The following is an 11,248-nucleotide window of genomic DNA, read 5'->3' on the forward strand; positions in this document are numbered from 1 at the left end:
TTTGGTTGTTTTCTTAAGGTTTTCATTTCCTCCCACTATAACTTCAGCTTCAGGGGAGCAAGGACATGTTTGTTCTCTGCCATATTCCCATCACCTAGAACAGGGCCCAGCCCACAGTAGGCATTCCCTAAACATGCACTGAACACATAGATGAATGCAGTTACATGCCCACACATCCCAGGACACAGACACTCAGATGAGCTTATGCATATATTCTCTGCTCCTTGCATGTGGAAGGATGCGCATGGCCCCATGTGGACACCTGCAAACACATATATGTGCACGTGATTGCATGCGCATGCAGAGCCCTGAGAGAGGCATGTGCATGCCTGTACTTAAGCTTCCATCCAGCAAGTGTCTGGGTGCTGGTGTGCAGGCGGATGTACACATGCTGTCCTCTGCCTAGGTTAGCTGTGGAGGAAGGCTCTGGCCTGATGAAGCCAAAGAGTCCCACCGGGCCCCACCTTCTCTCACCTTCTGGATCATGACACTGTAGATGCCTGTGTGCTGGAAGCCACGTGTATAGTAAAGCAGGTTCAGCCAGCCCAGCACCAGCGCAGACACAAGCAGGGGCAGGTACCACTCGATGGCCAGGAAACACAGCACCTGGGACAGCACTGTGAGCAGGGCCTGGAGCAGGCTGTATGGGAGCAGGATCCAGGTGGGCTTGCTGGTACTTGGCTCCCTGAGCCCCCACTGGCCTGCCCTGACCTCCCTCTTAGGCAAGACATTTGACCTCTGTGGGCCTCCCACTGTCAAATGGGCCAATAATAATAATGCCTGACTCATAGAGTGTTTTCAAGGACTAAGCGAAACAGGTGTGTGGTGAGGCCTGGTAAATGTCACTATCCCCATCTACAATGATGGCAGCACAAACGGCCCCAGGCTGGACAGCACTGCAGTCTACTGGGTCTGGCCTGTACACAGGTCCCGACTTCCTGGGCCCCATGTCCTTGCCTCTAAAGCCAACCTGGTGCCTTCTGCCACACCTGACCCTTCCAGACCTCAGAGACAGTTAAGGGGAGGAGGAGTGAGACCTACGTACAAGAGGATTTCAAAGTAGCTGTCTATGAACGAGATCCAGACGAACAGGTGGCGCCGCCAGAAATACCACAGCTGCAGAGGAAGGAAGGACACAGGGCTGTGAAACCTGCTCTCCCGCACGCTCCCTGCTGGCCTGGCTGAGTGGGAACCTGCCCCCCGGGCTAGGGCTAAGTCAGCAGCTTTGGTTTTGGAGGACTCATAAATACTTCTGATGGCTGAGATAGCTTGGGACTCTCTTTCCAGAAAGAGCAGCCACCTAGGCCAAGGGGTGCAGATGAAGAGCCTGTATACTGCATGGAGGAAGGGGGAGAGCGCCTTTCCCTTCCCTTCTCCCTGGCCTCACAGGGACCACCCATACCCCAGCCAGCCTGGCTTTGGTGCCCATGTTCTGCCCACTCTGAGGAGGTCCCGATGTCTTGGTGTCCAGCCTGTGTCCTGCAGGCTTACAGCATTTCCCACTGAAGAGGCCTTACTGGGGAAATTAACCTGAGCCCCACCCATCCCTGGTCTCTGTGCTCCCCAAGAGGGGAATGTCCCAGCCCAGGGTCCTGGCTGGGGGCAGGGGCTTCCAGCTCCATTCCTTGGGGAGCAGAGCCTGTACTGCCAAGGAATCAGAGAAGCCATCTGCTACCCGAAGGAACCCCAAGAGCACAGCAGAGGAGTCTTGGGGCCTCAGAAGGCAAGGCCAGAACCTCTGGCCCTCAGTTGCAATGAGGCTGGTTGCTCTGGGTGGGACTGGGTTTTCTAGGTGAGGGAATGCAGGTAACTTGCTCTAAGCCCCCTGAAGCAGAATTCTAGGTTTGCTTCTTGGTGGGAGAAGGGGAGGAGCACTCACCTGGCCCACGAGGATGTAGAGCCCCCCTAGCAGAATAAGGATGTGGCCCGCCAGCAGCATGGAGTTGCCAACCTCCGCTTTCAGGTGGGGGTCAGCCTGCTGAAGACACACTCAGATGAGACCCAGGACCTTGGGTCCTCATTCAAACAGCTCACCATTGAGAGCTGAAGCTGAGGGCCCACCCTGAGCCTGAGCTGTGGAGAGGCCCCTCAGAACGGCGGGGAAACATGGGCTCCAGGGAAGGACCCTGAATCCTGAGAGGCACATTGTGTAGCATTTGAGTATTGGGTCTGAGGCCAGACTGTCTGGATTCAGTTTCTCTCTCCACACCACTTCCCGCCTGTGTGACCCTGGGCAAGTTACTTAACCTCTCTGTGCCTCCCCTCCCTCTACTATAAATCAGGGTGATAATAGTTCATCATCTCAGGGGTGCTGGGAACATTAAGTAGTTAACACATGTCCATCACCTGGAATCCTTTTTCACATACGGCGAGCACTCAGCAAATCTTTACTATATCGGTATTAGTACCGGGATGCTGGCTCCCAAAAGTGCGAGCATGTCACTCCAGCAGCCCATGCCTCAGCACTATCCCATCTTCCCCCAGGGTTGTTTCAAGCAGGCCTCCCCCAAGATGTGCCCCCCGCCGGCCCTGTTCTTGCCTTCTTCAGGGCAGGCTGATGGTAGGCAACAGTGGTGAAGATTAACATGTAGATCAGATTACACAGGAAGTTTAAGAAGAACCTGGGGATGAGCAGATCCCATTTCTCCTGCAGTAGTTTGTTCAGGGGCTCCAAAACCACCATTCGGTGTCGGTGCTGGGTGGGGAGGGGAGAGCCGGGAGTACATTCAGCAGTGCAGATAGGCTGCCCACTCCATGTCAGGATCAGAGCAAGGGCCCAGAAAATGGAGAAGAGAGGACAGGGAGCAGGCTTCCACACCTCAGGAGCCCCTAAGGACCTCACCCAACCCTCCCAACTACAGTGTGACTGAGGGTCCTTGCCCTCCAAAGAACATGCTGGTTAACAGAGGGGACCTGGATGGCTGCCACAAGGCCCTTGGCATGATCCCCGTGCTGGATGGGACTGGGGTGTGGATTGAGTGTGGGCCCGGTGGCCATGGTCAGGGTCATGCCTGCTGGGACATGCAGCCACACCCCCACTGGCACAGGAATGGGGCAGATACGGTCCAGCAGGCAGCCCCAATGTGTGGACCTTGCTGGGAGCTCTGCTGGGTCCTCTATGTGCACCCATGCCACTGTGGGCTCACCGGGCTCTTGCAATGAAAGGCGATGATCTCCAGCACCGAGTTCTCTTCCCAGCTGTCCACAGAAGCCAGGTCATACAGCGACACCCGGACAGGCCCATAGCACCACTCCGTGAACTTTCGGGAAAGGGGCTGGCTCGGTCCTGAGAACTCCCGCTGCAGGATGTGGCTGAAAATCTGCAGGGTGGTCATGTGAGTTCGCCTTCACAGTCCCCTCCTGGCACTGATCCTGGGCCAAGGCTGGCAAACACCCAGAACCCTGCAGCTGCCCACGATCTGCAGAGCTGCAGCTGACACGTGCATGTGCCCCTGTACACGCAGGTCCTTGTGTGTCCAAACTCTTACACACACACCCAGTCACATATGCCCCAGCTTGCCAGCCAGCCTGGCTCTTCCTTCCCATCCCCAATCCCGTGGCCCTCTTCCCTGAACTCCTCAAATGACAGAGAGATCCTTCGCCCTGGGGTTGTTGAGGCCCTTGAGATCAGAGTCCACCAGCTGTATCTGTGTGTGCACTTTTGTGGTCAGAGTCCAGAATTTTCAACAGACCAGAGAGGGGTCCCCAATCGGAACAGGTTAGAAAGGAATCTGGTTTCACACATGAGGAATGGGAAAGCAGGAACAGAGCAGGGGACTGCTGTCATAGGTCACGACACAGCAGTGCCTCTAGACAACAAAGTGAGGTTCACACGCCCCAGGAAGCACTCCAAGATACTTGGGAGGGTAGTGAAAAAGGATTAAAACTTCTATGTATGAGCTGGGTGCAGTGGCTCACACCTGTAATCCCAGCACTTTCAGAGGCTGAGGCGGGCGGATCATGAGGTCAGGGGATCGAGACCAGCCTGACCAACATGGTGAAACCCCGTCTCTACTTAAAAATACAAAAATTAGCCAGGCATGGTGGAGCACACCTGTAATCCCAGCTACCTGAGAGGCTAAGGCAGGAGAATTGCTTGAACCCAGGAGGCAGAGGTTGCTGTGAGCTGAGAGCGCGCCATTGCACTCCAGCCTGGGCAACAGAGTGAGACTCCATCTCAAAAAAAAAAAAACTTCTATTTATGTTTATCGTTTCCTTAACATTCTGAAAATCTCCACTGTACATCCATGAGGCCAGCCCTGGTAAGCTATTGGTAAGCTATTTGGAACAAAGTAGGGGCTGTTACGTGAACTCTTCCTACCAGAATAACTCCCAGCTAGGCATTGAAAATACAACTGCAAAAGTTTGGAAGAAAACAATGTGTATGAAAATTATATATACTATATATAATTATATATTGTAATGTACAATGGTCATAACACATTATGTACATATAATTTATATTATATATATAATCTTGTAGCAGGAATTAGACAATAGCAAAACCAAGGAACTTTAACGGAAAAGATAATTACACTTGCAGATTATAACAATTTTTAAATTCTGTATGGCAAAAAACTATAAAATTCAAAAAAATTATGAACTAGGAGAAATTTTACAAGTGTCATATTAGACAAAATACTAAATTTATTGTAGTTATCAATAAATATGCAGAAACAGAAGACCAAATCTAATAGAAAAATAAGCAACAGATATAAAAAGACTGTCTTTTAATAAAGAAACCCAAATGACTTTAAAAAATTCCCAATGTTTTATAATGTAAAATATTAATTCAGTAGTTCATATGCAAATTATGAATAAACACACATATATTAGAGGTACATACTGAAAATTTTCTTACAAACAGGAGTGTTCCATTGAAAAGCAGAGAAACCTCTGCTCTTCATCACCCCCCAGCCTCTTTCTGCAAAAAGTTTGGGGTGAGACCTACTGCTTCCTGGACAGGGGAGATGGGAAGGGGACAGCCACTCACCTCGATCTTGCCCTCCTTGGCGGCCAGCTTCAGAGGCGTGAGACCCTGCAGGTTGGGGATGTCCTCAAGCTGCACAGTGGGGCAGAGGCGGGCCCCAGCTTGGAGGAGTCCATCATACATGCTGGTCACCAGTGCGATGTTGTCAGCTGAGTTGTCTGAGATCACCACCAGGGCATGCAGCACCGTGTTGCCCTGGGAGTCAGTGGCCTGCAGGCTGGCAGGCTGGTGCGGGTTCTCCAAGAGGTAGCTCACCACATCCCACTGCTTGGTGCAGGCAGCCAAAGAGAGGGGTAGCTCACCTGCAGGCCAAGAGAGCAGCTTGGGCCCCAGGCCTCCTGGTTTCCACCTGCCTACTCCTCATGCTCCTTGAAGCAGGTCAGGCTTCTTCACCACTGAAGGGAGCAGAACAGGGACCAGCCACCCAAGGTCCCCATCGCCCCTGACTTTCGCTGTCTCCTTTGCCAGAGCCCAGGCACGCTGCCTCTTTATTCAGGCTCTGCCTGGTCAAGTCACACGCCAGTGCTAGCAGCCCACTGCTCCCTTCCCTGGGTCTGGGTTTGGGTGCATGCCATCCTCTGGCCAGACAATGATGAAACATCTCTTACGACAAATTAATGCTGGATGCAATGGCAAACACTTGTAGCCCCAGCTCAAGAGGCTAAGCAGGAGAATTGCTAGAGCCCAGGAGTTTGAGGCTGGCCTGGGCAAAAGACAAACCGCTTTTGCAGGCAGCCTAGTGGTCAGAAGCAGGGCATTGGGGTCAGACAGACTTAGGTTTAACTGCCAGCTCTGTCATACGCTAACTGTGTGACCTTGAACAAAGCTTTACCCTCTCTTTGCCTCAATTTATCTAAGAAAGGCTCACTCACCGAAATAAAAACAAGTCCCTTGGCCCTTCTGGAAGAAGCGGCCGCAGGCCCGGGCGTGCACGTCGGCCCCATTCTCCACCAGGAGCTTCACACACTGCAGACTCCTCTTCTCAATGGCGATGTGCAGAGCGCTGTGGCCTCGGTAATAGTCATCCTTACACTGGGCACTTACCAGGGGCTGAGGATTGCCGGAGTGCTGGTCGATCTGCAGCAGCGGCAGGATGCAGGCGTTGACCCCATCCTTAAGATTCAGCACAGCCTTCATCAGGCATGTCTTCCCTGTGGAGCCCTCTGTGGGAAGAAGGGGAGGGGCAGAGGCACAGTGGTGCTGAGACGAGGAGCAGCAGGGCTGCCCGATAGCTCAATATAGCAAACCCAGCTCAAAGTACCCCTTGGGAAGATTAAAAGAGATGCTACACACAACTGGTGGGAGCACAACCATGTTATAAGATATTAAGGCTCCAAGTAACAGATAAGAAATACTGGGCTGGGCACGGTGGCTCATGTCTGTAATCCCAGCACTTTGGGAGGCCAAGGCGGGCAGATCACCTGAGGTTGGAGTTCGAGACCAGCCTGACCAACATGTAGAAACCCCATCTCTACAAAAAAATACAAAATTAGCCCGGTGTGGTGGCACATGCCTGTAATCCCAGCTACTCGGGAGGCCGAGGCAGGAGAATCGCTTGAACCCAGGAGGCGGAGGTTGCGGTGAGCCGAGATGGCGCCGTTGCACTCCAGCCTGGGCAATAAGAGTGAAACTCCATCTCAAGAAAAAAAAAAAAAAAAGACATACCAACAAGTATGACTACAATTTTTGTCCTAGAAATTAAGTTTCTAAGACATAAGTCATCATCATTTGTGAAATGCTATCTACACGAGAATATTCAGACCAGTATTTGTACATAACTCCACCATTTAATGTCTCTGCCTCCTCTGGCAAGTCGCGTGGCCTCTCTTAACCTCAATTTTTCTTACTGTAAAATGGGAATGTTCCAGGGTTATGGTAAGGTTCAAAGGGAATAATATAAGGCCAGGCGTGGTGGCTAACGCCTGTAATCACAGCACTTTGGGAGGCCAAGGCAAATGGATCATGAGGTCAGGAATTCGAGACTGGCCTGGCCAACATGGTGAAACCTCATCTTTACTAAAAATACAAAAATTAGCCAGGTGCAGTGGTGGGCATCTGTAATCCCAGCTACTCAGGAGGCTGAGGCAAGAGAATCTCTTGAACCCAGGAGACAGAGGTTGCAGTGAGCCGAGATCGTGCCACTGCACTTCAGCAAGACTCTGTCTCAAAAAAAATAAAAAATGAGAATAATATAAACAAGCACTTAGCATACAGAGGGCCTGGCAGTCAGCTGGTTGTAGCCAAAAACGACAAACAACCTAAATGGCCATCAATAAGGAATTGGTTAACTAAATTATGATAAATGATACAATGGAAAACTCACTCTACAATTGTCAAAGCGATTGAGTTAGACATGTACTGAAATGGAAAGTGCTACAAGATGTATTAAGTGGAGGAAAAGCACATTACAAATTAGTATATATGTCAAGGCCCCATCTATGTAAATACATACTGATGCTTTGAGAAAGACTGAACAGGCCCCGCACCATGGCTCACACCTGTAATCCCAGCACTTTGGGGGACCAAGGCGGGTGGATCACCAGAGCCCAGGAGTTTGAGGCCAGCCTGGGCAACATGGCAAAACCCCCTCTCTCCAAAAATAAAAAAGAAGAAAGAAAGAAAGTCTGAGCAGATGCATTCTCAAACCATTAATAGGGGCCCAGGATGAGAGACTGTGTCTACCCTTGGCTCTCTCTGTTTCCTTACTGTTTGAATCTTCCGGAGTCCTCATGTTACTTTTCTAATCAGCCCAAACAATACAGATATTTAGATTCTGGGCAAAGAGTGCTCTGAGATGGGTTAAGTGTATCATATGTGCATTATATATTATATCTCAATAACACTGTTATTAAAGAAAAAGATTACTTTGGGTTTCCATTCAGCCACTGCAATGGGCTAGGGGTGGCAGAGGAGCCCTGAGGGGTGGGTGGAAGCAGGAGGCACAGCCGAGACCAGCAAGAGGCCATCCCTGGTTAGCTCTGTCCACAGGGCCCCTGGCAATCATTCCAGCGGGAGGGCTGCTGGCAACACTCACTCCTTGGCTCCTGACCAGAGATCAAGCCCACACAGCCCACCTAACTATCATCTTCCAGGAGGCCTAGGCCTTGGATGCACAGGGCAGGGCCTACCTGTATAGTCCGAGTCAGTGAGGTACTTGCTGGTCTTGCGCAGGTACTCTGGAAGTCCAGCCAGATCCTCGGGGACACCCCGGGAGACCGCATTGAAGAGCCGGTCTCGGTCAAATCGGTTTGCATCTGGCTGACTGTGGAGGATGTGGCTTGTGACTCTTGCTGGAGAAGGACCACAGGCCCCCAAAAGCCCTTCATCCCACGGAGCCCTTTCAGGGAGTCCTGTACACACTGCTCACCAGAATGCACAATGGGAGCCCTTCTGAGGGCCTCTTCCCTCCCAGAACCAACCAAGGGGACCCCAAGTGCTCACAGCCCCACGAGGAGGAAAAGGGGCCTGTCCGGGCACTAAGCTGCTTCATCCCATGACGCGTCATCACAGACACTTTTCAGCATCACATGCTTGTCATGTGCCAGGTGCCTTGATGTCCCATCTCTCAACAGCCTCGATATCCCACAGGGTCTCCTTCAGCACACACAACTTATGGTGGCTCTTGAGCTTGAGCCTGGGTTTGGACAGGGCTGTGGGAGGTCCCTGCAGACTCACAGTGGCTGTATGCATCACTGGCCTCCAAGAAAGAATGGAAAAAAGCTCCCTTCTCCTCTCTGAAGCCATCTATTAACTACAGAATATTCTGCACCTTTCGTCTTCACTTCAGCCCGGCCGGTCGGGAACCACTCATTTGTCCATTAGATAAACAAGGAGGTCATGTAACTTGCTGAAGTCACACAGCACCAAACTGGGAATCTCAGCAGAGCTGTTTAACTTTAGACTCTGAACCCCCACAGAGATTCTAGGCTGGGCAGTAGGAAATTTCCCAGAAACAGTCAGAGCATTACCTGGGCCCAACACTGGGCCCAACGCTGAAACATATCAGACACCACCGAGAAGGCACATTTATGGGAAATCTCTCCCATAGACCCCACAAAGGGTCTGGTAGCTTATCAGAATCTAGCAGTGTCTGGTGACTGGAAGGGGGAAGGGCATGAGTCATTTCCTCCTGGGCTGTGTTATTATTTAAAGGGGCCAGCTTGCTGGGACTTCTGGCAACAAGACCAGCAGATATGAGGGGACGAAAAACAAGGGGGGCTATTTGATGCTTTGTAGACCTCAAGTCCCAACTTAACATCTCCTGTGGAATGGGTAGACCAAGTAAAGGTTGGTGACAGATGCACAAGATGATTGTTGGGATCAGTCAGTTTTTTTTTGGAGACAGAGTCTCACTGGCACCCAGGCTGGAGTACAGGGACACAATCTGCAACCTCTGCCTCCTTGACTCAGGTGGGGATTCCAAGGGTTGACTTTTTTTTTTTGAGACAGAGTTTTCACTCTTGTTGCCCAGACTGGAGTGCAATGGCTCAATCTCGGCTCACCGCAACCTCTGCCTCCTGTGTTCAAGTGATTCTCCTGCCTCAGCCTCCCAAGTAGCCAGGATTACAGGCATATGCTACCACGTCCGGCTAATTTTGTATCTTTAGTAGAGATGGGGTTTCTCCATGTTGGTCAGGCTGGTCTTGAACTCCTGACCTCAGGTGATCCGCCCGCTTCGGCCTCCCAAAGTGCTGGGATTACAGGCATGAGCCACCGCACCCAGCCTTCAAGAGTTGACTTTTTAAGCCAATGGCTATGACGGTAATTACAGCCAGCCTTCCCTCATCAGCACCAGAAAGTCACACGTGACCATGAGGGCTCTGTCTGTAACTGACAGGAGCCCTATGGGCAGTCCAGCTGGCAGAAGCTGCCATTTGGACAAAGAACTTTCTGTCACCAGGGTGGCATCATGGTCCTGGGGTGGGGAAGCCCAATGAGAGCACAGATTGAGGCATGGAAGGCATCAAGGGCCTGTCCCGCCCACGTTGGGCAGGCTCCACAGCTCCCAGAAGCTTCTCACACATCCTCCCCTACCCTGGTGCTGAATCTGACCACAATCCTCCAGCACAAACAGGACAGCGGCTCTAGCCTGGGAGGCCAAAGCTGGTGGCTGCACCTCAAGCACGAGAAGGAAAGAAGGGTCTTCTCTGGCAGAGTCTAGCCTGGCCCATGAGAATTCTCCAGCCTCACTGGGCAGGCCCCTGGGCAGGGAGGGAGGGGGGTGCCAGATGCAGCAGGACTGAAAGTGGGATTCTCAGGAATGTGGGGCTCACGCAATCTGCGTTGGTGAAGAGGCCACAGGAACATCAAAGTGCAGAAGACTCCAAGCAGAAGCCCATCATCCTCAATCCCCCAGTCCACGGACCCTGCGTGACAGGCACAGCCTTGCAGAACTGAGAAGAGCCTGGGACATCTCCAGGTGTCCTTGACTCTCACTGATGGAGTGTGGATCCTGCTGCCTTTCTGGACAGAGACCATGACAGGGGTGGGAGTTGGCATGAACAGGGGGATTTGAGGGTCAGTTGAGTACTTAGGGCTCAAGAATGTATCCTCACGAAGAACATGACCTCAGAGGACAGAAGAAGCCTCTGGAAACAGCAATGCCAGACAGCAGAGCAGAGGTCAGCCTGTCAGGCCCAAAAGCCATCAGAGCCGGACTGAGGATGCCACAGACTGCGGGAAGGGGCGCTGGTGCTGGGCTGACCAATGGGTCTCACTCCAGGTGCTCAGCTGGAGCTGGCCAGGGGGCCCTCTTTGCCCTGCCCCCATTTGCTGCCTCACCTGGCACCTGTTCCCTTTCGGTAGTTGAGGTTCACCTTGATCTGAGGGGAGACGTTCCGGTCCTCGCTCTGGAACTGTGACTCCATGGGAGGCGGCCCCCTCCCAAAGTCCAGCTTTTCTTTATCTGTCTCAGAGCCATCTTCCTGGCCTCCGTCTAAAGTCTCCAGCCGGAAAGCTGGAGGGCTGGAGGGTGAGGTCATTCTAGGGGGAGGAGGCTGCTCTCTTGTCTAGCCAGGACTTCTATGGAGACAGAGGTGTCAAGGATCCTGCCTTCCTCCCAGCTGCGGGTCAGTGTTGGCCTGACTGGAGCCTGCAGAAGGAGGTATTAGGTTAGTGCAAAAGTAATTGCGGGCCAGGTGGGGTGGCTCATGCCTGTAATACAAACACTTTGGGAGGCCTAGGTGGGTGGATCACCTGAGGTCAGGAGTTTGAGACTAGCCTGGCCAACATGGTGAAACCCCATCTCTACTAAAAAAA

At 52.1% G+C, this 11,248-nt stretch overlaps 1 protein-coding gene across 5 annotated transcripts in view; it reads right to left on the reverse strand.

The window, feature by feature from the left end:
• TRPV2 (transient receptor potential cation channel subfamily V member 2) overlaps positions 1-11,248 on the reverse strand; it is a 27,185-nt gene that overhangs the window by 13,343 nt on the left and 2,594 nt on the right. For 2 of the 5 annotated variants that reach the window (XM_037727231.1, XM_037727232.1), the window contains 9 exons: positions 10,772-11,081; positions 8,119-8,252; positions 5,863-6,153; positions 4,994-5,292; positions 3,147-3,320; positions 2,540-2,695; positions 1,880-1,978; positions 1,046-1,116; positions 475-640 (listed from right to left, as the gene is read on the reverse strand). In XM_037727231.1, coding sequence (XP_037583159.1) covers positions 475-640; positions 1,046-1,116; positions 1,880-1,978; positions 2,540-2,695; positions 3,147-3,320; positions 4,994-5,292; positions 5,863-6,153; positions 8,119-8,252; positions 10,772-10,971 — 1,590 coding nt within the window. In that variant the 5' untranslated portion in view covers positions 10,972-11,081. Of the gene's footprint in view, positions 1-474; positions 641-1,045; positions 1,117-1,879; positions 1,979-2,539; positions 2,696-3,146; positions 3,321-4,993; positions 5,293-5,862; positions 6,154-8,118; positions 8,253-10,771; positions 11,082-11,248 lie in introns of those variants that run through there. The other 3 variants (XM_037727233.1, XM_037727234.1, XM_037727235.1) reach the window with 3 other exon arrangements.

This window comes from Cebus imitator, unplaced genomic scaffold, assembly GCF_001604975.1.
Source record: "Cebus imitator isolate Cc_AM_T3 unplaced genomic scaffold, Cebus_imitator-1.0 Scaffold223, whole genome shotgun sequence".
Lineage (NCBI taxonomy): Eukaryota > Metazoa > Chordata > Mammalia > Primates > Cebidae > Cebus > Cebus imitator.